Source organism: Phaseolus vulgaris, chromosome 10, assembly GCF_051622355.1.
Source record: "Phaseolus vulgaris cultivar YP4 chromosome 10, ASM5162235v1, whole genome shotgun sequence".
Taxonomy (NCBI): domain Eukaryota; kingdom Viridiplantae; phylum Streptophyta; class Magnoliopsida; order Fabales; family Fabaceae; genus Phaseolus; species Phaseolus vulgaris.
In genome coordinates, this window is record NC_143507.1 from 44,022,979 (window position 1) to 44,048,594 (window position 25,616).

Genomic DNA, 25,616 nt, shown 5'->3' on the forward strand with positions numbered 1-25,616 from the left:
TCTTGTATAAAATAACGTTGTTAAGTGTGTAGTTTATGATAGTTATAAATATCGTAATATTTTAAGTTGTCAAAACAATTTCAGTGTAAATAACTAAACTTTTAAACACCACTTTATATACTACATTTGTAAACATCAATATTAAATTAAATTGTGAAATATTATATACTAATTATAATTGTGTAATCCAAGTATTAAATATTTTAACTTTTAATATTTTATTAAACTTGTTTTCATGATATAATTAAACATGTTTTCATATAGTTAACTCTATTTTCACAAATTAATTTTATAATATAATTAAACTCATAAATACTAATAGTTGAATAAACATATAAACAAATTTATAATAAAAACGACTTTATTCATTCATTGATAGATCAAAATTTATATGTCATTTCACATTATACCAAACTACAAGCGCATGAAAATGATAACTTAAAATTTACAAAATAATAATTGTTTCACATTTGACACCGTAGAAGACACATCCTAATATGTTTTGCTTCCTCTGGATGATCTTAGAATGTTTTGGTTTGGTGATGATGCCTATTGATTTGATGATATTAATTAAAATAGTTAAATAGCCCAAGGTTTTAATGTGATAAACTTTTACCCTTGTTTTGAGGCTTGTGAGGTTTTATAACATGTTAGGTAACTTAAGAACATACACTTGTTTGTGTGTATGCTTTTCTGAGCTTTGACACTTAGTGTAACCCAATTGAATATCTTGGTCAATTGACTTTTGCTCATTGATTGTGGTTGAATAACTTATTTATGGTGTTGGATTGGCTTTTTTCCGGTTGATTAGAAGCTTTCTGCCCAACTTTTTAAGCTTTATCGTATAAGGATTTTAAACTAAGGAATTGCTTATGTTTATTCTTTTGGTACCTCTCTTTGTGAAAGATGATAATTTTAATATGATGATTGATATGTGGTCTATGCATAGGTTTATATATTAGAAAGTACAATATCTATTTTTCAAGGCGTATATTAGAAAATAAGATTGAGTCTAACTCGACAGTACAAAACATGTTTGTAAGATGAGGATTATCTTTACTTGTATACTAAAAATTAGTCTTATCTCTACTTGATTTGTGATATCGAACATATAATCCTCACGAGACATAAGCATCCCATATGTGAAACTTTCCGTTGTGAGACTTGATATTTAGAGATAATTCAAAAACACGTGACACAATAGGTAACAAATCTCATTAAGATAAATTATTATACAATATTAGAAAATTGATCTTATTTTTTATTATTAAATTAATATTTTTATTTTATTATGTATTCATATAAAATTACTAGTATTATAACTATGAATAAACATCCTATGCGCGTATTCTACATAAAGTATCAATTCCATATCATTCTTAATAGTTATTAGTATCATAACTATTTTTATTATTATTATTAGCCTTATTATTATCATCATTATCTTAATCAATATTATTATTATATTATTGTGGACATTTATTAACAAATATTGATTCACGTCAAATTATCAAAGAATAATTATTATAGAGATATGGATTGACGTCAAATTATCATTGTTGTTGGTATGACTTTGACCATCTTGTCAATGAATTCACCTATAGACCCTTCTTCCTCAGTATGATTCTGGTAGTTTCTTAACCCTAGAAACGTTACACATCCGATTGGACCAAATTTTGTCCAAGGGATACCCTAGTATGAACTATGTCTCTAGGAATATCACCATTGCTTCAGTTGTGGTGGTGACGAAGGGAGTCTTTTTGGGTGCCATTTGCAATTCTTTGCAATGAAAGTTTAAAAGAGAGGAAGCAATATTCAAACTTTTTTTCTCAGAAAAGTGAGTGCCTGTAACGAAACTCTTGAGCATCAAATTAGGTTATCCTGTGAAAGTTGGATCCAAGGTGACAGTTTGACTTCAGATGACGATATGGACAACATGAAACCATGAAACACTTAATGTGTATGTAGTTATTCTATACCTTTTTGTTTTGTCATAAATGTCTTTTAAAGCATCTGAACTAAATAATTATTTCTCATTAAAATTGTTACTGATTACTTTTGTTGCCTTTACATTGTTTGATCTGTATCTCCTGAAACATTTCTTTGTTAGACAAAGTTCAAACTATAAGTCCTTTAATTTAGACATTCTTCATGCACCTTAGACCTTCCACATATTCTATGCAGTCTTTACCATTCATCAAGAGGAGTATCTCATCCTGATGTATGAGAATGCAAATTTTCTCTCCCAAACTCCTTCTAGATGGTCTTTATGGAATTCCTAAGCTCCATGGATAATATCTAAGCAACATTTTGAGGTCTTCTTTTGATACAATGATATTTCATTTTTTTTGTTCTTTTTGTATTGCTCCCCTTCATACTAGATGGCTTCTCTCTTTAGGCACTGGCTTATACTCAAAGATAACAATACTCAGATTTTTCTTGAATCCTTTGTTGTTAGTTCTTGTTATTTGCCTTTAACACTTTCGTTTTCAGATTTACCACTATGAAAGCAAGCAACCTTAGCATTTTCATGAGCATGCATGTACACATCTCATGCATACTTGTCTGATATGCTGTGAAAATCATAGATAATTTGAAGTATTATATATATATATATATATATATATATATATATATATATATATATATATATATATATATAACACTACCTTTTTTTTTTCATTTGTATTCGCTCTGTTTCCTTCCTTTAGTAGTGCAAATTTCTATCGCACCATCCAAATAAAGTATGCATTATGTGTCTTTTTTGGGTCCTCTGTACTCCTTTTCATGACCTCGAAACCATGCAATCTGCTGTCAAAACTATGTACGCTTATTGTCATTTTTTTCTCAATAGATACTTCAGACTGATATCTCCTCGTGTACACTCCTTTGAGAAATAATTATATAGACAAAATTGTATTTTCAGCAAAACAGAGCATCGACATCATCACAGAAAAGAATCAATAAAATAATTTAGCAACTCATAAAACATTATCTCAACGGGAATTGTAAACCAGCACTGAACAGTTAGATTACGTGCGGGCTCCTCGGCAGCACTGCACTGGTCCTCTTTCAGGGGAGGGCAGAAGTGAAGAACATACATTTCCTTTTTGTCACCGCAGCAAAGCCTTATTTTTTTTGCTTTGAAAAATCTAAGGCAACGGTATCACTTACAATAATTTCAAGAGCTCCATCTTGGTTATCTTGATTTGACGCAGTTCCCATCAAAACACTTTTCTCTTTCTCCAGATTCTATCTCCATCTTCAGCCTTGCTTTCTGACGAGCAATCTCAGCCTGGAACATTAAAAAATGGAGGACAGTGAGGATGTCTTACGAATTGAGAACTACCTAGTAATTTAAGCTATAATTCATGCACAACCATTTCCATGCTCAGTAGAACTGCAGAACGCAGTTAACATTCCATATTTTTTTGTTTATTTTAGAAAAATTGAGAGCTACCTACGTAGTAAATTAAGTCATAATTCATCCACAGCCATTTCCATGCTTAGCTGATAAAAGGAATGTAACAGAGTTTTAACAATAAAACTTAACTAGGAACAACAGTATTCTCTCATTTCATCTGATCAACCATAAACAGTATTTTACAACTATTAGATCTTAAAAGTTAAAATGTTAAATTATTGATGTGTTAAAATAGTATTTTGTTAATAGGTCTTTTCAATATTATCTTTTGAAAGAACATAATGTTCAACTTTACATGTCAAGAGTTAGAGAAGCTCCATGATTTACATAGAGGGTGTTTGGATAAATGTTGCATTTAGTTGGCTCGCGTTCCAAAGGTTCAGTCAGTTACCAAGAAGTAACAGATTGTATCTTTGAAATGAACGTGTGTTTCAGACCTTAACACAGAAAAACCAACATGAATATAGACTCTCAAACTTCACAGCCTTTATTACAAAGGCAATAGTCTTATCCCACTAGGAGAGAGCACATTAAAGTAAGAAAAATTAAAAGGATTAAAAATTTGAGAGAAATAGGTAATCAGTAGACACCTCACAGCGAGAAAGATCAGCCTTCCAAGCAGCTTCACGTCCGCAACCTCACGTTCACGCTCAACAATGTAGCTTTGCATCTCTCTATCTTTCCTGATCCTATCCTGAATATCAACCTCCAATGCTTCCTGCAATTCCTGGACAAACTTATCTACCACTGCCTTTATTCGGAGAGACATCTTGTACTAAAACCTCAACCTGAAAAGACACAAGTCCAAAATCCAATTCCTCAGTTTCATAAATGGAATTCGCTTGCACATTAGTTTAGCTCATTTTTCAAAGATTTTTTTTTTAGCTTCTTGAGAAAGTAAAAGCCCACATAACAATCATGTCCTTAAAATTAATGCAAACTAAACATTTTTTTCCTTTTAAGTCCGGAGAAAAGATTTACATAGAATTTTTATTGCAATAAATTTCAAATTTAGGCTGAGAATGAAGGCTGAGAATGAAAACGCAGCTTCATGTCATGTAAAAAATAAAAATTCATAGAGTAAAGAACAAGCAGCAGAAATATAAAAAATACACTTTATGCATCTCTCAAATTCTACAATGTTCTTTAAAAGAAATAACCTAATAACTTTTCCTCAACAGAATATTTTACAGAAAAAACAAAACAAACCGTAAACAATGTTGTGTACATCAAACACACCTCTTCCTTTTTTTATTCCCTGGAACCCTGTTATTCTGCAAAAATCCAACGGAAATTTGGTGTTTCTGAAATTCATTTGGTTCAAATTAAGCCTTCAAGAAGTGATTGTGAAAGTGTATGTAATTGAAAGGGAGTGAGAATTTAGAAGACGACCTCAAGGACATCCTTCCCCAAAAAACGTCTTGTACCCAGCAGAGTCTTCCTCTTCCACTTCTGAGAGTGTGTAGTACTTTAGGCATTTTTGTTTTCAAATGATTAGTACATACCAGCTATAGAACAATCTACCAAAACAAATACATAACACCATTCAAAACTCTCAATGGCTTAGCCTCCATGAATAAGTACAAACACTTTCAGGTTTGATAGATTTGACTGATTAAGTAGCTGAGTCTAGTCATATATGGCACTTGTCTTCTTCTATGTACTAATTACTTCTAGACCCAATTCCTTTAGTTCATTCTCTCTCACTGTTAGTATACAACATGCAGCCACAAGATAAATTTTGTGATGAGAACAATCTTTCCTCCAAAAGAAGTACTTGATGTCTTCCGTAGTCATGAAGTTCATATCAGCATCTTGTGAAAAACACTGAGTACACCATCCTTGAAAGCTTCCAACAAAATCCAGAAAACAAAAATACAAAAATCATAAGAACATTTTATCATCATAACCATCTAGATTATCTAAACACTGCAGTAACAACATTTGATTGACAAAATTACCGAACAATTTAATTCCTTGATTTAGTTGTTGTAGTTGTGTGTATATCTCGTCACATTGGGGATGGGAATGATCTTCAGCGTTGAAAGCATGCACTTTATTCTTCACTTCTATCCAACTCCAACCTGGAACCTTTTTCACTCTCCTTTCTCGCATCATCCTTGTTACAGTAGCCTTCTCATCCCACATTTTGAATCGTCCATACATTTCAGAGAGTATAACATAAGTGCAGTGGTCCTCAGGCTCCAGCTCTAGCAAAGTTTTTGCTATTTGAGAAGCTAATTCAATATCACCACAAAATCTACATGCACCTAACAAAGTTTTCAACACCATTGCATCAGGTTCAAAAGGCATTGTTTCAACCAAAGCTTTTGCCTTCTCAAGATGCCCTGCCCGACCATAGAGATCAATTGCACAAGCATAGTGCTCGTGTCGTCGTGGAATACCAAAATCAGACTCCATGGACTCTATAAATTTGCAGCCTTCTTCTACTAGCCCATTATGACTGCACGCAGTTAGAACTGCAACAAAGGTTATATGATCAGGTTTCACCTTTCTCTTATTCATTAAGTGAAAGAGGTCAAGCGCAATGTTTCCCTGTCCATGTTGTGCATACCCAAAGATGATTGAATTCCAAACAATTGCATAGTCTTTGGATGTTGCTTCAAAAGATTTCCTAGCATCTTTTATGATCCCACATTTAGAATACATGAATATCAACGAACTCCCAACATAATTATTGTTATCAAATCCTACTTTAAGTGCTAAGACATGAACCTGTTGACCTAACTGTAGAGTTGCTAAATCCGAGCATGATCTTATGACAGCCGAAAAGGTATAATGGTCAATTTCTACGACCAAAGATCTCATATGTAGAAATAGCCTCAAGGCATCTTCACTCAAACCAACTTGAACATATCCTGCCAAAATGCAGTTCCAAGTGCAACAATCTTTTAGATTCATTGAAAAGAATATTCTTAATGCATCTTCCATGCCCTTATCATTAAATCTGATGTACATGGCAATCAAAGCATTGGAAATAGGAACAGAATCTTCAAGACCGCTTTTTATCACCAACCCATGCAAACATTTTCCATTGCTTTTACACTCTTGTACAGAACAAGCACTGACACTCCCAGTGTAAGTATAAGTATCAGGCTCAAACCCAAAATTCTGCATATCAATGAACACTTTAAATGCAAGATCTTCTTTCTCGTGCATCAAATAAGCACTAAGAATGGAATTCCATGTAACCACATCACGACAAGCAACAGCACCATGAAATACTCTCTCAGCATCTTGCAAAGAACAACAATCAGAATAGGCTATGATAGAAGCATTGCAGACAGTGTTAAACAATTCCAACCCATGTTTCACAATTTTACAATGCAACTGCATTGTCAACCAACAAAACTCAGCATCATCAAGCAATGTCAAAAGTGGAGACATCGTGCCATCATCAATTTCTACACCCTCAAGCTCCATACAACGTAGCACCCGGAACGCCATGTCACGATCACCAACTCGTGAATAACCAGCAACAAGTGTATTCCACGACACATAATTACGCTCTGGCATGGTTTGAAAAATAATGTACGCATCATCAACTCTCCCACACTTGGCATACATGTCCAAGAGGGCACTACCAGAAAACATATTTTCTGATAACCCCATCTTGAGCATGATAGAATGCACCTGTTCACCAAGTGACAGCTCACCAGCTTGGGCGACACCCTTGAGAATGCTTCCCAATGTGTGGCTGTCAAATGCAAGAGCTGACCTTCTCATGGCACTGACGATTTTCCATGTGGTGCCCAGGTGCCCAGAGTTTACATAAGCAGAAACGATGGCGTTCCAAGACACAGTGTCTCTGTGAGGCATTTCGTCGAATAGTTGGTGAGCAGATGTTAATTTTGTGCATTTTGCGTACGAAGTTATGAGGTTGTTGGCAATGTAAAGGTTTGCGATGGAGCCTAACTTGATGGCTTGGCAGTGGGTTGCTTTGAGGCCAAGCAAAGTGAAGAAGTGCAACCTCTTCATTCATGAGCATCTGAAAGGGATGATAATAGTCTGGTTCTGGAATACATAAGATTTTGATGCTCAAAACGGAATCTGAACAAGACACAGACAATGGAACAGGGAAAGTTCTCTAAATTAACCAAGAGGTTGCCTTTCAATATTCAAACTAATCTTAGAGTCGTGGGATGCACAATGTAAAAATTAAAAACAAAATAAAAGCTCTCTATTAGATGATAAAAAATTCTTATATAATATTTTAGATTTTCAATTATAACTACCTTATCAGTTATTACTGTTCTATCAGTATCATTTATTTTTATTTTTATCTTTTATCTTTTTTAATGTGCTATATAAATATAACACTCAATAATCTATGTGTAACAATTCTTCATCAATAAAATATATCATTTTCTTTTCTCCTTTTCTCTTATTTCTCTGTATAAAATATAAAATAAAAAAAACTAATATCGTATCAGAGTATTTAGAAGCTCGTCATCATCTCTTTTGTTTCACTATATGAAATATCCAAAACTAATACTCTCTTAAACCAATGAAAGATGAAAAGGGATTCAATCCTTGAAATCCATGTGTTTTATGATTAAAAAAGTGCAAAACATCTTTTTCATTGCGTTCACAGCTTATAACGTGGATCATAAAAAAAATGCCACGGGTGTAGTCACAAACAATATTTTACCCTCTCTATGAAGCCATTGGTGTTGTGTATATAAAGAACAAAAGCCAAAGCCATGAAGCTGCAAGTGTAAGCTGTGACAGAACTAACAGTGACGATGAGAATGAAGGTGTTTGTTTTTGTTCTTGCTGTGAGTGTAGGAGCGTGGCAATGTGAGGGTTCAGAGCATGGCCATGAGAACCAGATTTTCCCTCTGAGAATGAAAACTGGTTCTGGTGGCCACTACATTCCAGAGGTTTCGTGCCAGAGTTGGAGGGTTGGTGTGGAAGCACATAACGTGGTAGAGTGGAAAACTGTTCCTGCAGATTGTGAGGGATACGTAGGGAACTACATGCTTGGTAAACAATATAGATCAGACTCCAAAACTGTTTGCCATGAAGCTTTTTCTTATGCCAAAACCCTAAATATCACTTCCAGAGACATATGGGTGTTCGACGTAGATGAGACCACACTCTCTAATCTCCCATATTATGCTCACCATGGATTTGGGTATGTTCTCTTTTCATTTTTCCTGTGAAAATCTCACATGATGGCACATTTCATGATATTGTGAATGTGATTTAAAAGCGGTTATACACGTAAGAAATTATGTAAATTAATAATTTCTATAAAGTGATTTACATGACTTAAAGTTTGTGTTTTGGGTCCGATTTAAAAGTGGTTATATATATATATATGTAAGAAATATATATCTGATGATATACCTAATGAAAATCGACATCTGGTGGAGATTGTAAACTAAAGGCTATAGGGTTTTGTCTCTGCAAATAATAGTTATCTCAGTGTTAACCATGAAAGTGTGTGACAAAAACGGAATTGTTAAGAGATAGATTGGGACAAAGGAGATAAAGTAGTTGTTCAAGTATGATCACTCATGGATCAAGGTAAGTGTCTATTCCTTTTTGATTGTATGAATACATGTGAGAATCATAAGATATGTATGTGAACATTATTGTATGCGTTCATAATCATGTTTAATCTAATCGTGTTTTAACTTACAATATATATATATATACATATAGGGTGGAACCATATAATGCGACAACGTCTGATGAATGGGTTGAAGTTGGTGAGGCACCAGCACTGCCTGAGAGTCTGAAACTGTACAAGAAACTGTTGTCACTTGGCATCAAGATTGTGTTCTTGACAGGAAGACCACTGAACCAGAAGGCTGTCACAGTTACCAACTTAAAGATTGCAGGATACCACAAATGGGAAAAATTGATTCTAAAGTCAGTATTTTTCACTACAAATCTTCTATGTTTCATCTCCAAATTGCGGTTCATTATCCAATTTTATGTGATTTATGGGAATCCTAATACATGTTTCTCCATACAAATCCTCCAAGGAATCAGTAATATACCCTACACTGATGTCACAAAACATGTTGTATCTGCATCCACGGCTAAAAGAACTAAGTTTTTACTTCTTATTAGTCAATCGAATTTAAAAACAAGTGAACCTTATAAAATTCACTTAATTAATATTATGTTATAAGTCGATTTTATAAAATTTAGTTAGAATTAAAGTGAACTTCTTAATATAGTATTAGAGTCATTTAATTTAATGTCTACGTATTTTAGCAAAAATTAGTTCAAACTACCTGTTATTGGACCATCCATAGTATATAGTCTAATGCACAAAGATCTCAACCGGAGAGGTTCTAAAGATAAAAATTATATATATATATATATATAAATACAAATCTCACCTTATAAACCGATTTTATAAAATTGAGTTAAAATCGCATTCTTAACAATTATTTTTACAATATTTTAATATTAGGCTTCATACGGATGAGAATACATATATATATATATGTTAGTTAACACTACAAGAAAATCATGAAATAGAAACTAATTTTTAGAGATCAAAATAATTAGTTGCAATAGTAACTAAATTAGAGACCATTTTAGAAACTAAATAAAAAAATTGGTTTCTAAATTAGTTTCTATTATTGTTAAATAGTTTCTAAATTGGTATTTAACTAGAAACCAAGGTTTTAGATACCAAATTTAGAAACTAAATAATTGGTAGTTAAAACCTTGGTTACTAATTAGATATCAATTTAGAAACTATTTAATAATAATAAAAACTAATTTAGAAATCAATTTTTTATTTAGTTTCTAAAATGGTTTCTAATTTAGTTACTATTGCAACTAATTATTTTGATCTCTAAAATGGTTTCTATTTCATGATTTTCTTGTAGTGTTAACTAACATATATATATATATGTATTCTCATCCGTATGAAGCCTAAAATTTTTTATTTAGTTTCTAAAATGGTTTCTATTTCATAATTTTCTTGTAGTGTAAGATTATTTTGATGATTTTGTTTGTGGAGCATATTTGGGAAAAATTGTAACTTTTGTTATTATTATGTATATGATGATAAGAATAATTAGAAAATAATGCAATAAAACTGGTTATTGTGGTAGGGATACATCTATATACCATGGGAAGACTGCAGTTACATACAAATCAAGTGAGAGAAAGAAGGTAGAGAAAGAGGGATACAAGATCATTGGGAACATTGGAGACCAATGGAGTGATATTTTGGGAACCAACACAGGCCAAAGGACCTTTAAGCTTCCTGATCCCATGTACTACATTAGTTGAGTTCATAATGTAACCATAACTTCCTCTTATCAGTAGAATAAGATACATAGATGTAATAATAACTTCTGTGTATATCACTTTTTGTGACACATTTCTTTTCTATAAACTAAACACCAATTGGTATGTAAGTTCACGAGAAAATTATTAAATAAAACTTAATTTTATAAATAAAAAATAATTAGTCATTATATTAACTAAATTATATATTATTTTATAGATTAAAAAAATTATTGACATCTAAATTATTAGTTCTTTAAAAAATAATTTATAAATTTATTAATAATAGAAAGTACTTTAAATATTAATAATTTTTGTAGTCTTTAAAATAATCTTAAATTAAATATTTTGGATATTTTAAGTGGAAAGACGAATCCAATCTCCTGGTTCTGGAAAGGAAAAAGAATTTCACGTTCTTCCTTTCGAGAAGGATAATGATTTACAATAATTATATTAATAAATTAGTGAAAAGTTAAAAAATATTTTTTATTTATAGATGGATGATAGTATTTTAATTTGTTTATATAATATTGAAAAAAATAAAAAAAAAAAGTATTCATAATTTACATATACATTATATTATAGTTTTTGGCAGTACGTATGCTAATAAAATTATCCCTGCAACCAAGGGAAAAACTATAGTCACATACTTGAATTTCATCCAAAATCTAAATTAAATTTTTTTCTTGCTAGAACCCAAATATTTTTATTACAGGTAATATTGTTTTTATATGACTAAAATATATATTTTTCTTATAGTGCATATATGAGCTATTTTCTCTCATAAATACAAGTTGAATGATAAGAATGTATTTCAAAAAATATTGGGATATTCTCTCAACACTTTTCACTTTCATATCAATTATGGAAAGTGAATTTTAACTTTTTAAAAGTGTTTAAATACCTAAATTTCAAATTTTTAAATAACTCTAACTACACTCGTACATACCTTTTTTTTAATCGCATATCTCTCTTCAAGCCAAACCATTATTTGTGTGATAGGGTTGACGAAAAGATTCGTTGTATTCGACGTTTCTAAGTGTAATTTTTTTTAAAATTTTGTACTCTATTTTTGCATCTATTTTGTTTTTCTCTAGATTTTGTGACTTTTGGATTGTATAAAACATATCTCAACCACCAACATTTACCACAGCCACCAACACAAGCAATCACCACCACCACTTGAAAATGAAGAAGAAATCTCACAATCTCCACCGTATTAAAAATCCTAAACCCTAAACACCACATGATGAGTACGACTAAGATTAAAATTTATTTGTAGTTTTTTGTTTTTATTTTTGCACTAAGCTTTTGACAATTATTGTGTACCTGGGACACATTAAGAATGTTATGACTTGATGATACATGTAGCACGAACATAATCCAAAATACAAATTTTATATTTTTAACTACAAAATTCATAATATAAATTTTCTATTTCAGATTATGCATTTCTATTCCTAATCATGAAGTTAAAGGTATGGCTGGAGGAAAAAAGGTTCTACTGGAAGGTCTTATAAGTTCAAGGAAGATGATGAGATAAAGAAGAGTTGCGGCTGAAAAAGATGAAAATGGTAATTTCACCACCTCCATTAAGGTGCAGGATGAAACCATGAAGGTGGAGAAAGAAAAGCCCATAAACAATTGATCCCATTATTTTGGGCCAACTTAAAGATATTGTGTTGGGCCGAGAGTGAAAATGGACCCTTAAAAAGATGACTTTGGAACCATTGGTTTGGACCAATATGTGAGTTTAGAAATTCTAATACCAACTTTACAATATTAAAACATAAAATATACTTCATGCTTAACTATCTTTCATTCTTAATTTTATGTATTTATTCATAAATTACAAAATTATATATATATATATATTATAGATAGAGAGAGAGAGAAAAAAGTGTTTTTTTTTCTTTTTTTAAGATTTAAACTACTTTTTAATTATTACTCATTTTGGGAAACAATTATTAAGAGTGTCTAAGATCTTAAATGCATACAATATAAATATTTTTATTCAAACATGATTTATCTCATACCTAGTAAACATTTATATATCTTCTAATTTTATATACACTTTTATTATTATTATTTTTTCTATTTCTTAATATATAGGATTAGAGATATTAATTCAAATTAACTAACTTCATGGTATTTACCTTTGACATTCATATGGTATAATTGTTTGGTTAGGTGGATTTGAAACTTGCTAATATAAATCCATGATAAATTACTTTTAGGTTTAATTATGTTTTGTACATCAAATTTAGGATGGATATGAATTTGATCTCTAAATAAATAAATAAAAACATATATATTTTAGTCTCTTAATTTTTTTTAGTATTTTTTAAAAATATTATTAATTGCTAAGCAGACATTTTGAGATTAAAATCAAAATAATATAAAAATTTAGATATTAAACTTATTTATAATGTGAAATCAATTAATAATTCATTATATATTTTAAATCTCTTCTGTTTGGTATCTTCCAAACATGGTCTAATAACTTCACAATATGGGCATGAAATATTTTTTATTTCACACATTATTAAGATCCTGTTTGTTCCCAAAAGACAACCACCTTATTCAATTGTTTTCGAAACTTACAAACACAAAAGGCTAACACAGTACCAAGTGGTACAATTACACGGTTTCAAACATTTAGGTACATTTCTGATCCACCCACATAACTCACTCAACATAGGTACTTAACATAGCTATAACTAATTTCTAATTTTGTACCATTTCACTTAACAACCATTTTTTCCTTCAAATGTAATAACATTATTAACTGTCACTAATTTGTGACTAAAGACCAGTTCAAGAAGCTCCATAGTATATAAATATAGATATTAATTAATGAGAACTTAAGGGGTGTGCTTTCTCCATTCAAAAAAAAAAAAAAATTCTTACACATTTTTCAGTTATTTTGTTACGATCAATCAATGTATCCGTTACAATTTTATTCTTAAAAAAGGTCTTTGTGAGTTGAGAGATGAAAATTTATATAAAGTGTTCTTAATATCAATTTTTGAATGATATGAGATTCATTATTAAAAAATCATTGAATAAAATGAATAAAACCCAATTTTAGAGGAAAAAAATTATTAATTTCTAAATTAGTTTTTATTAATGATAAATAGTTTTTAAATTGGTATTTAATTAGCTACCAAGGTTTTAACTACTAATTATTTAGATTCTAAATTTGGTTGCAAAAACCTGAATATCTAATTATATACCAATTTAAAAACTATTTATCAATAATAAAAACTAATTTTGAATTTAATAATTTTTTTAGTTTATAAAATAGTATTTAATTTGATCATTATAAAAATTAATTATTATTTTTTTTTAAAATTGATTTTTATTGAATGATTTTTTTTTAGTGATTGTTGAGTGTAACATAGTATTATTATATTACTATAAATTTGAAGATAATTTTCACAGAAAATAAAAGATTTATCATACATAGTAATTTATAATTGAATAACAGCATAGCCTAATTTTTCTCATAAAAAGCATTTCAATTCATTTTTTTTATTTCTTTCATTTTTTTTAATGTTAGTAAATATATTCAGAACTTCTTGAAAATCTGTGTCCAGCATGGAGAAAATTTGTAGTACTGTCTGTATTCCGTGAATGAACAAAACTAAGTGTAAGTTTTATTAGAAAGAGAGAATTTTTTTTATAGGTTTGTGTTATCTTTGTACCTGAAAAGTACTTTTGCCAAAACATTCCTTTTTACTTTTTCCATTGAAGTGCGTAGAACTTCATATTAACAACATTTCAACACAAATATAAAGTAAATAAAGTGAATTATTTTATACATCATATTTCTCACTATTGTTTGTGCCACAATGATTATAATAAAAAACGACGAAGAAAGTCTAATTATTTCAAAAAATATTTCATATTTTCAATTTTTTAAAAATGTTAAAGAAGTGTTCAGTGACATATTATTAGTGAAAAAAAATATTATTTTTAGAAATTTAATATGATAATTGACAAAATAAATATTTTTTTGTAAAATAAAATCAATTTATATTTAAAAAAAATGCATTATTTTCAAGAACTGATATCTTAATATTCAAAAGAAGTAATTTAAAGTTGTAAATGTGCTTTATAAGGTATTTTAAACTTATATTAAAGATTAATTGATAAACTTTAAATATAAGTTTTATTAAGTCAGGGTGTGTTTAATAAAAATCCATTACTCAATAAAACTAACACTTGCTCATATTCCCCACTACTTTAGGTTAAGCAACTTGGTTTATTTCAAATAAAATATTATATTTAAACTTTGTAAATAAAAATATTGTTAAAAAGACTACTAAAAATAATCAAATATTTTTTTTTACACAAATTAGTAATCAACATGCAAAGCATGATTAAAATAATTAGTAAAACTTAAAAAAAAGAGTTAAGAATAACATTTGATTTTTTTTTTATATAATTTTCCTGAAGTGACGTAAGCAGCATCATTAAGATCATGAACCAAACAAATTCAACCTCCATTTTCTTGAAACAAGTGATTCTGCAGAACACTGTATAAAATAAGGTTTTCCAATGTTGGAATCAAAAAATCACAACCTGCTATAATGTTTTTTTAAGAATGCAATTAATATATATTAATCTTTTGGCCATTTCTCAACGTCTCTTTCTATCCGTTCAAACAATAGGGGCAATAAAATTAAATACAGAATTCAAGAAGATATTCAAAAGATTCTTAATAATTATTATGAGTAATGTTAATTAAAAAAATGATTAAGATGAAATTGTTTTTTCCATTTATAATTAAAAAATTATTAGAGTATGATCTTTATTAATTTTTATTTACATAATAAACAAATTCATATACTTAAAAACTCTTAATTTTTATTAATTATTGATGCTCACAGAATTTAAAACACTTAAGATTAAGTATTGATTTGAAACAATATTAATATTAATATTAATATTTTTATAATTTTTCAAATCATTGTTTGATATGATCACTCTGCACGAAAATATTGACGATGATGTATGGATGAGGGCATAATCATTCTCTACCAGTGTAAATTACCTATATTACCCCTACAGTAAAAAATTTCACGCGCAACGAAGCACGTGGAACACCACAAGATGAATACTATAGAAAAGCCCGTTTCAAATCAAACCCTAATCATTGCTGAAATGAAATTTAAGATTCAAACACTGCCTTTCGATTAGACTTCTTCATTCAACTTCACGCGCTTCTTCGGGAAGTGTGTCCACATCCTTAAATTTTTTTTCTCGTTTTCTCACATATCTTTAAATTTTAATTGCACAAAACCATGAAAGAAAAACTGTAATTTTACTTTCTGTATTAATTTTTATAATTTTTTATATAATTTTTGTGCAGTTTTGTTCTTATTTATAACATTTCTATTATTATTATTTTTTATAAAAATTTATGCTATATTTTTATTTTGGTAGCGGTTTTTAAACATGTAAAAAACGAGCATACACAGTGATGTCTATATTTTGAATAATTAAAAGTTTAAAAAAAATTAGTCTAACACATTTTGTAATTTTTATTTAAAAATATAATTTCTTAAGAATATAATTAAATTGAGAAGAAAAAATGTTCTGTTCTAATTCAACACAAACAATAATATATATAAAAAAAATAAAAGATAATACTGTGTGAACATAATTGTACATGTGTTTTTTATAACAAAAACTAAATAATATAATAACAAATATCTAATCAGATAAATTCCCTTTATCATTTTTTTTTAATTTTGTTTCCTTCTATAAACACCTATAGCAGTGTCATTGTCATCACCATTTGATGTTATGCCATTTTAGATGTTATTCACACTTGATCCATGGCAATTTCAGTAGAACGTTGGACTTTGTAAATAAAATTAAGGTCAAACATTGGCTTCCAAATTTGTTTATGACTCATAATTTTTTCTGAACACTCACCTAATGTTCTTCCAATGTTCATTACCTAACACATGAAATACTATCAATAGCAAACTCATTTTTCAGTGACACAGACTTTTCAACCATTAACAGTGATTGAAACTAGTCCTAGTCAGCAATGTAATGCCCCACATACACAAGACCCCACCTTTTTTTGTTTGGACTTTGAAAGCCACCATTAAGTTTTCCTCAACAAACTTTCCTTTTATGGGTCACTAACACAAACTAGTTTTAAGTTTTCTATTCATTGCTCTTTTACAGTATCAATACAGCAATAAGCACTGTGAAAGTGAAACTGTTGGAACTATAATCCAAACCAGCAATTAGTTAGTATGCACAAAAGAAAAACTATGTTATTAAAAATAACCAAGCCAAATTATTCTCCAACACATTTCTCTTAAATGACGTGTTCGTGTAGGTTAGAATTTGTATATTTCTCTTAAATGACATGTCCGTGACATATACGTGTATGTCAGTATTCGTATTTGTGCTACATAGCATTTGGTACAAGAGCATGATTGAAAAAAGAAACTCTTTAATTAAAAGAATGTACACAAGCAGAATTGAGAATTTCATCCCTGAATTTATAAGTTGTAAGCACAAGAGAAGAAAAAAAACAAATTCTAGATATCAGTAACATCATTGAGTGTCCAATTGCCTCTCAAATTTTTCTTTGTGTTTGTGCAACTGTGACTGTCAAAAATTCCAGGATTCTTGAGTCTGGAAGAAATTTGATGATGGCCTTTGCATTCTAACACTACTTATGCTGTTTCTTGCAGCCATGACTTCATTCAGTGAGAGTCTTTTCTTGGGTTCAGGTCTTTGTTTTGGAGCACTGTGAGACCTTAGTTTGGCCTTGAATGACTGAGTATTGGTCATGTAGTTGGGGAAATTGGAGCAAGGTCTGAAGAAGGTATCTCCACAAACACTCTTAGCTGGTGTAGCTGGAGCATTAGGTCGGGCATAGTTTGTGAAACGTGGTGTGCTATGAGCAGTGGAGAATCTACACTCATCAACATTGAGGTACCAATCAAAATCTTGAAGGTGTCTGCATTCAGGAACCGAGATTCGACCAGGGACATGACAAGGAAGAGGGGACGACATTGCCTGAGAGGACATGTCTTCTCCACACTCAGACATTGTAGAGGTAAAGCGCCTAGACCTTGATCGAGTCTTGTATGTATCAATTTCAACAATCTTGGGACTCTCATCAAAACCATTCAAGGATGTTTCATAGGATGTAGGCAACCTTTTACTGTGGAATTCACTCCTTGTTTCATCAAATCGTTCCTAAAAGTACAAAAGCACAAGCAAATAAGACATTGTTTGTTGATAGATAAATGATTGAAGTAATTGGCATTCATTCAGGACCAGAAAACCAGTTTTTACCACAGATTTTCTTGCAAGAACTTCAGGTAGAAATCTGCTTTCTTTGCTCAAGGAACGACGAGCTCGTTGTGATCTGACAGCAGTTTGAGCTCTTATTAGAGCTTGCATACTGTGAAGAGTTGCAGCAGCCCTCTTTCTAACCAAGTACCCTCTAACAAGAGCTTGTATCTTAACCAATCCTTTCAGTGCTCTAAGAGCCTTCCGTGCCTGAAAGTGAACAAAACATATTTATATATGATTGACAAGGTAGGTAACAAAATTATTAGCCATGCTCAAATTTGTCAAACATTCAAATTTATCAGATATTGAATATGGTTTAAAAGCCATTCAACAGAAGAAAAATAAGGGAATTTTTAATAACAAGATAGGTCAACTAGAATGAGGAGAAGAGGCACTGTTTCATTAAGAATCTAAAATAATATTTGAGAGGAGACAGAGGAGTAGGAATCAAGCAAAGCACTTCACTTACACCAACCAAATATATTTGTTCAAGAGACAACCACCACAATCACAAATCAATGCAATTTATCAAACAGCATTTTCAAAAACAAAGGAAGCAGACATACTTACATACATACATTCATACCTCATGACCAACACCAATTGGATTTGAACCATAAAAAAAGAGAAGACACATACCAAGTAGCCTCTAAAAAAAGTTTGGATCTTCACAGCAGCCCACTTCTCCCTGCTTCCACTGAACAATGCACCTCTCCCCTGGCTTGTCAGCCTCACAACCGCCACGGCAGCCTGTGCGGCAACCATGGCAGCATCGGCGGCAGCCGCAGTGGCGGCGGCAACAGCAATTGCATGCTTATTCTGCTCAGTCTCTGTATCATCAAAGTAGGATCTGAGCCAGGTGTTATCTGTGGCAGGAACTGAAGATGGCACATCCTTCCCTGGCTTAGCAAAACTCCACCTTTTCTTCTCCTTCTTGTCAGGAGCCAGTGAGCCTGAATTGTCGCTGTGGTCCTTCTCCTTCTTCATCCCCAACAAACCCTTCAACCACCTGCTAGCTTTTCCCATAATAAGTTCACAACTTTTTCTTTTTCTGAGTCACGATCTGGAATGAGAAACGGTGCAAAGGGTAAGTGAAACTTTTTGCCTCCTGTGGCTAAAGATAAGAGGGGTAGCAACCAAGTTAAGTCAGATGTTGAAGGGACTGTGAAAAAACAAATGAAAATGAAAAATCTTGGTTTAAAAAATGGAGGGACAAAGAAAGTGAGTGCAAAGGAAAGAGTGTAAAGTGTAAAGAATCCAACAGAAGAGGATGTGATGAGAGCACGTTGTATATGTGTATGGATGAAAAGATTAAAAACCAGAGTTAAAAAAAAAAAAGCATCAAACAAACAAACCTTAAAATCAAAGTGAGTGAGTGGAGAAAACGGATAAAGATGGAACTTGTTTTGAAAATAAACCTCTGACAGGACCTCGTGAAGAACTGCATTAGAGGACAAAAAGCGGTCACAGAAAGTTAGCAGAGGCTGAAATGAAAAACATTATAATAGTTTCAGAAAAAAAAAACTTTAAAATCTCACCTTGAGTAAAGAGACAAGAATTACAGACAAAGCACAATGGTGAAATCCTATGAAAAAAGTGACAATAATCATAGGGAAAAGCCTCCAATACCCAAGACAACAACACCTTCTTATCTGATCTTGAATTCAAAAAAGAGAAAGACCGCCGAATTCCCTTCAACCCCACAAAAACAAACTGCAACAATATTATTATTATTATTGTTTCTTCTTTGTTGTTGTTCTCTCTCTCAAACTTTCTGGAGCAACGTGTAGTACATATGAAAGATACCCACTGACAACAATCCCGTGAGCTTGGTTGAAAGGGGGCATTGAGTCCCTCTCCCACCCTTTCACTATCTTGCTTTATTTGAGAGAAAAAACTGGACTGTGAGTTAAGTTCTGCAACCGAATAACACCACTTTTAAAGCCTAAAATAAAAACTTGCCACCATTGATAGTACACTGTGCTTTGTACCATTCATTAAAGGCTATTACCAACTAAAGGGTTCCTTTATATCATCTTTTTTGTCCAGATAATACCCACTTTCTCCTTTCTTCTTCACCATCATCATTCCATTGCTTACCTTCTCTGCCACACCTTCTCCAAAACCAGACCCTCCCAAAAATTCTGCCTTTTTCAATCCACACACCAAATCAATGCTCTCTCTCTCTCTCTCTTTGGGATGCACCCCAACAACAAACACTATCTTGATCTGATTTGGATAGTTAATAATAATTATCTGGGTAAGATTCAAATTTTGAATTTAACTATTTTTTAATCAGCCCTTTTTTTAATCAGCAATGCCCTGTGGGATTGTGGTGGTTTAAGAGGGAATATGCTAAAAAAACAATGAAACTCTAGCATTATTATGAACCATTTGGTGGGTTTTGTTAAGGTGACAGAACAGTGTGAGATAAGAAACATTTTCTCCGTAGATCTTGGCAGACAGATGGAATCCTGATCAATTGAATTCAATGTGCCATTCTGTTTTTATCAGAATGCAAGACCAAATTGAAATGCATCTAATTATCATTACTTGTGACTCCATTTGGTAATAGTTTTTGCAAAATGTTGAATTTTTTTCACTCTCCCTAAGCAAATTGTAATGGGTCAATTCATGCTCAAAGACACCCATTCAAACAAATCATTTCTTTTCATATGATTATAACTTCCTGAGGAAAACTAAACACTGTGAGTTTGTTTAAGTTTGTTACACGCTAAGCTAACTTTAAACCTTCAAACTCATCATAAACTGTGCTTATTTTTAAGATTTTGTGCCCCATAAATAAGTAGACACGCGCACCATTATACTACTAGACAACCTTCATATACTAGACAACCTTCCTTGTCATGATGCAAGTTTTTTACTAACATTTGTTGATGTTCTCAATCTCGTTATTCCTTTCTAAGTTCTCGATCTTCTTGTAATCCAGACTCTGAGATAACTGCAAAAGGCATACATAATTTTTGGAATATATGTTATTTATATTATTTAAATGGCATACCTTATTGGACCGGACTAGATTATGGAAGTGAGTCATGTTTAGGGACACATTACATAGCTCTTAATCATGGATTAGCTTTGCTGACTGACCTTGATTGAACGTAATTGGACTTGTGTTGTCGGTCGGCCTTATGATGAGACCGAGATATGACATCAGTCGTACGACCCTCACCAATACAGTTAGAGATCTCATATGTTGTAGATCTGACATCGACATGTTGTTAATCTAAACTTATAAGTTAATTTTGTAAGTCTGAGTAAGGTTTAAAGTTCACTTTTTAACATCGATTTTAGTTTAGATTTTCTAGTATCCCACCTTTTTCTTAGTATATACATACCGATTTATAATATTGAGTTAGACTTAAAGTTTACTTCTTAATGATAATTCTACGTGGAATTTTTGTATATATATATATATGACCCTTTTTGACTTAGACTTGTGAATACATGATAACTAGATAGAAAAGAAACTGGAAAAGGAAAAAGGTTTGAAATATAGTTTGACTGTGTAATGCATGGAGTGTAGTGTGTAGTGTGAAGTGTACAAAATGGTTGAGAATCATTGCAGTGAGCAGTGGAGTGTGGTGTGTGTAGGCATAACTTACTGGGATTCAGTGAAAGGGTAGGGACCAAGGGAGAGAGGGTAGGTAGTGTTGGACCACCATTCATTTCTTTTATAGCATTTGCCTTAGGAAACAATTTGCTTCTCACAACCTCAACTGCTTCTTTCACTATGCTCTTTCATCATCTCATCAAGCCCAAATACACCTATCCCAACCCCAATTTCTTTCACTCTAGTCAACTCTGCCAATTACTTTCCCCAATCAAATCTAAATCTAAAATTCCACCCATTTTTATGTGAAAAAAATCTCTTAAATAAAAAGAGTTGTGAATAAAAAAATATTTCCCAAACCCCTCTTTAAGAACACTTTTTCAGATTTAGATTTCCATAACATTTTTCTGAATTCTATTTTTTTTTTCCAAAATATGTTTCCTGATTTTCTCTTTCATATTTTTTTTCCCACTACAAGACAAGAAAGAAATCGTAAAAATAATTAGTCATCGCTAAATTATAAACTATTTTAGAGATTAAAAAAAATATTGATTTTTAAATTGATATCTAATTAATTATCAAGATTTTAACTACCAAATATTTATATTCTAAATTTGGTAACAAAATCTTGGTAGCTAATTAGATATTAATTTAGAAACTATTTACCAATAATATAAACAAATTTAGAAACCAATAATTATTTTAATCATTAAAATTGTCTCTAATTTAGTCTATTTTTTTCTCTAAAATTGATTTCTATTTAATAATTTTGTTTAGTTTTCAGAATCCATATTTTTATCTAAAATAAGATTTTTATTTTCGAATTGTATTCTAAAATTTCATTTCTAAAACACAATCATCTATTTTGAATTTGTTTTTTTTAAATATATTTTTTGAATTCTGGATTTTTAATTCCAAAATAAATAAAAAAATTATGGAAATTTTAAAAAAGGATAGATGCAGGTCATAATTAGTAAGATGTAGAAAGAATTTGCCATCAACTTTTTTCCTTTCAGAATAACTACATTTCACTAAATCAAGACTATTACCAAAAATTCAAAGAAAATTGTAAATCATACCAATTTTGTAAAGGTAAAATTAAACTCTACACACAACTACTAAGTTCTCTATACATTTAAGACATTTATTGAATTTTATGAATACACTCAAATTAACTATTTTTCACTTTTTTTCTTATTTATTTTCATATTAATCAATGTAAAACTTTAACAAATATTCACTTGAAAACAACAACAAAAAGAAAAAATCAGCTGTTTTTAAAAAACAATTACTTATGTTGGAGACTTCAAATTAAAACTTTCAAAGAGACATTTTGATTATCTCTTATACTTCAATTAGTTATCCATTTACAATGTCATGTAACTTTTGTAATTATCATGTCATGTAATTCAATTAAATAAGACAATGTTTCTTACTTTTTCATTTGGAAATGTTTCTTAAAACTACTATTGGTATGAACTAACCAAGAAGGAACAAGTATGAGAAATAAAAAAGTAGGTGATTAATTATGATGAACCCTAACATAAAAGGTGATGAACTAATTGTGAAACCATTAATGGAAGATGGGAAGAAGAGGAGAATGGTTGAGAGAGACAGAGATGATCCAGCTAATATACGCAATAAGAAGAGATTATATGATTCACTAGATTTAATATGTTAGATGCAACAACTATCATAGAATTAGAGTTATATATAGCCTTTTTAGTATAGGGTTGCATTAGGGTGGCTACTTTCATCATCTACTTGCAATTTTGCTTTTAAGAATTCTGGGTTTTGGTCCCAAAAACATTTTCTCACTGTTTTTTTTTTTCTTTAAAAAAACTTAAATTGTTTTTTTATATGTTGTAAAATAAGTAAATTAAAGTTTTTTTTCGTCCCTTATAATTATTTTTGTATACCTTTTAAAATTTAATTATCTGTGTTTTAGGTATAATATTCATTTTTAGGATGGACTAATAACATCCGGCAAATTCTTCCTGCACTTTCATGGCTTCTTCTTACAATTTTATATTTTTTTTTTATTTTCAGTAATATTCTTCTGAGTATGTAAAGAGTGTGATGTCTTTTTCTTTATTTTTAAGTGGTGATTGTTGTTGTTGGTGGTGATTGGGGATGAACGTTGGTAGTTGAACTAAGTTTTGTGGTATTTTTATGTGATGTTTTGTTCGTTTTTTTTATTTTTTTTAAGTCACACAAGGTGCAAAAATAAAATTAAAACTTTAAAAAAAAATCTCACTGGTTAACGTCGAATACAATGAAATCTTTTTTTGTCAATATTTTACCCAAAGTCAACTTATGAAACTACTCAAACATTACGACTATGAAGGAGGTATGAAGTGCATGATGTTACTTAAAAATGTTAAACCATGTTTCATTTACAATTATTTTAAAAAAATAAAAACTAAACCTAAATTTTTACATTTATTATGTTATTATGGAGGTGAGGGAAAATGCATGGTGGTGGTGGAGAATTTGCCTAACATTTTTATGACTTCCACGAAATTCTGTAGTCATCATGACATGATCGTGATTATTTTGTTAGACAGAAATAATTAATCAAGTTCGTATAATAATAGGAATAAAATATATTGGTCTTAATTTTGTACAGGATAAAAAAAAATTATAGAATAAATACTTATTCTTTTTGGCTCCAACTATACTTTTTTGTAAGTTTACGAAGGTATAATACCTACAAAGATACTTCAATATTTAAGTTAGATGAGATATTTTAATTACTTAACTCATAGTTTAACAATTATTATCTTTTATAATGAGGATCTTCATTTATTTATAGTTTTCTATTGGATCTTCCTTATTAATGATGTTGATCCAGATCCAATAAGTTTTTAATGATGTTTTGCAACCTTTAATTAAGATTAACCCATTTAATTAGCAGAGTTTCGCACTTTGTGTTTTTTATCGAGAGTTATTGGCTACTTGATCTCCTGGTTCTGGATAAGACAATTATTAATATTTTTTTTTATATTATCTGTCTAAATCAAATATTGTTAAAATTTTATGTAATATATTTAATTTTTCAATAAATATTGATTATTTTATATTAGTTCATGATGTCAGTTTTTTTTAATTGACACAAATTGATTACTCTTGAGACCAATAAAACTGAATTTTGAGCCAAGACATGTTTAATTGTAATAGTTGTACGCTAAGAAAGTTGATTGAGTGTTTCCATGTTTCTAGAAAGAAAAATAGGAATAATATAAATGATATACTATTTTTTTTTTCATCAATTGAAACAATAAGTTAAACAAATACATCACATTAATTCTTAAGACTAAAATTAAAGATGCCTGAATTAATATTAATTATATTTGTTTATATTTTGGTTCAAAAAAATTAAATGGTATAAAATTAAAGCATGCAAATTTAGTGTTTACAATAAGAGATATATTTTATAAGGTTTCATTATTATCTTTAAATCTTAACTAATATTATTTAATTTTTAAAATTTAAACTAAAACATCTTCTGAATATTAAGTAATATTATTTATTTTTTAAAATTTGTATCTTCTTATTTTAAATACCATAAATAAATATACTTTTATTTTTAAAAAATCAGACTAATTAACAGTACAGTTTTCATCATATAAATAATATAACATCAAATTAGAAAAAAGTATACATGTACTTTCATGTGAGTATTATTAGGATATGTTTTTATCAAGTCTTAAATGTCTTGTATTTCCCTCTATATAGTATTCGTATGAGGTATTTTTGGACGAAAATAGATACTTAAAAGAGAGTATATATATATTATTTACTCAAATTAGTTGTATATTTCTGTGATAATAGGAGTATTAAATATCAAGACGAATATTATATTTATCTCAAAATTTATTTTTTATATACCTATATAATATGTCTACTATAAAATACAAAAATAAGGTATTTGTGACCAGATTTTGTTCTAAAAAAGGTAGTGGAAATTTTCAGTATAATTTTATTTAACATACAAGC

General features: G+C 30.2%; 4 protein-coding genes across 7 annotated transcripts; 1 reads left to right on the forward strand and 3 right to left on the reverse strand.

Moving 5' to 3' along the window:
- Window positions 1-2,809: 2,809 nt before the first annotated feature.
- LOC137819099 (uncharacterized) lies at window positions 2,810-4,690 on the reverse strand. Its single transcript, XM_068622839.2, is given in 6 exon segments — window positions 2,810-3,168; window positions 3,171-3,253; window positions 3,255-3,295; window positions 4,015-4,055; window positions 4,058-4,212; window positions 4,634-4,690. Coding segments are annotated over 5 exon segments (522 nt in total). The 5' UTR covers window positions 4,194-4,212; window positions 4,634-4,690; the 3' UTR covers window positions 2,810-2,947.
- A 444-nt stretch (window positions 4,691-5,134) lies between these two features.
- LOC150024842 (Pentatricopeptide repeat (PPR) superfamily protein) lies at window positions 5,135-7,603 on the reverse strand. Of its 2 annotated transcripts, XM_090296782.1 has the most exons (2): window positions 5,386-7,603; window positions 5,135-5,273 (listed from the first exon to the last, which is right to left on the reverse strand). In XM_090296782.1, the coding sequence occupies exons 1-2, from the start codon at window positions 7,421-7,423 to the stop codon at window positions 5,227-5,229; spliced, it is 2,085 nt and encodes a 694-aa protein (XP_090152908.1). In that variant the 5' UTR covers window positions 7,424-7,603; the 3' UTR covers window positions 5,135-5,226. The 2 variants fall into 2 exon arrangements, with proteins under 2 accessions (XP_090152908.1, XP_090152907.1); XM_090296781.1 differs by lacking the exon at window positions 5,135-5,273 and having other exon boundaries at window positions 5,304-7,603.
- A 484-nt stretch (window positions 7,604-8,087) lies between these two features.
- Window positions 8,088-10,831, forward strand: LOC137818185 (stem 28 kDa glycoprotein). The gene is made up of 3 exons (XM_068621452.1): window positions 8,088-8,582; window positions 9,116-9,325; window positions 10,531-10,831. Exons 1-3 carry the CDS (start codon window positions 8,191-8,193, stop codon window positions 10,709-10,711), a joined length of 783 nt encoding a protein of 260 aa, XP_068477553.1. The 5' UTR covers window positions 8,088-8,190; the 3' UTR covers window positions 10,712-10,831.
- Window positions 10,832-17,172: 6,341 nt separating this feature from the next.
- On the reverse strand, window positions 17,173-20,261 carry LOC137819357 (protein IQ-domain 26). 3 transcript variants are annotated; one of them, XM_068623173.1, is made up of 5 exons: window positions 19,582-20,261; window positions 19,399-19,484; window positions 18,683-19,106; window positions 18,044-18,250; window positions 17,173-17,944 (listed from the first exon to the last, which is right to left on the reverse strand). In XM_068623173.1, exons 3-5 carry the CDS (start codon window positions 19,067-19,069, stop codon window positions 17,351-17,353), a joined length of 1,188 nt encoding a protein of 395 aa, XP_068479274.1. In that variant the 5' UTR covers window positions 19,070-19,106; window positions 19,399-19,484; window positions 19,582-20,261; the 3' UTR covers window positions 17,173-17,350. The 3 variants fall into 3 exon arrangements, with proteins under 3 accessions (XP_068479274.1, XP_068479273.1, XP_068479272.1); XM_068623172.1 differs by having other exon boundaries at window positions 18,683-19,157; window positions 19,582-20,260; XM_068623171.1 differs by lacking the exons at window positions 19,399-19,484; window positions 19,582-20,261 and having other exon boundaries at window positions 18,683-19,369.
- Between the last annotated feature and the right edge of the window lie 5,355 nt (window positions 20,262-25,616).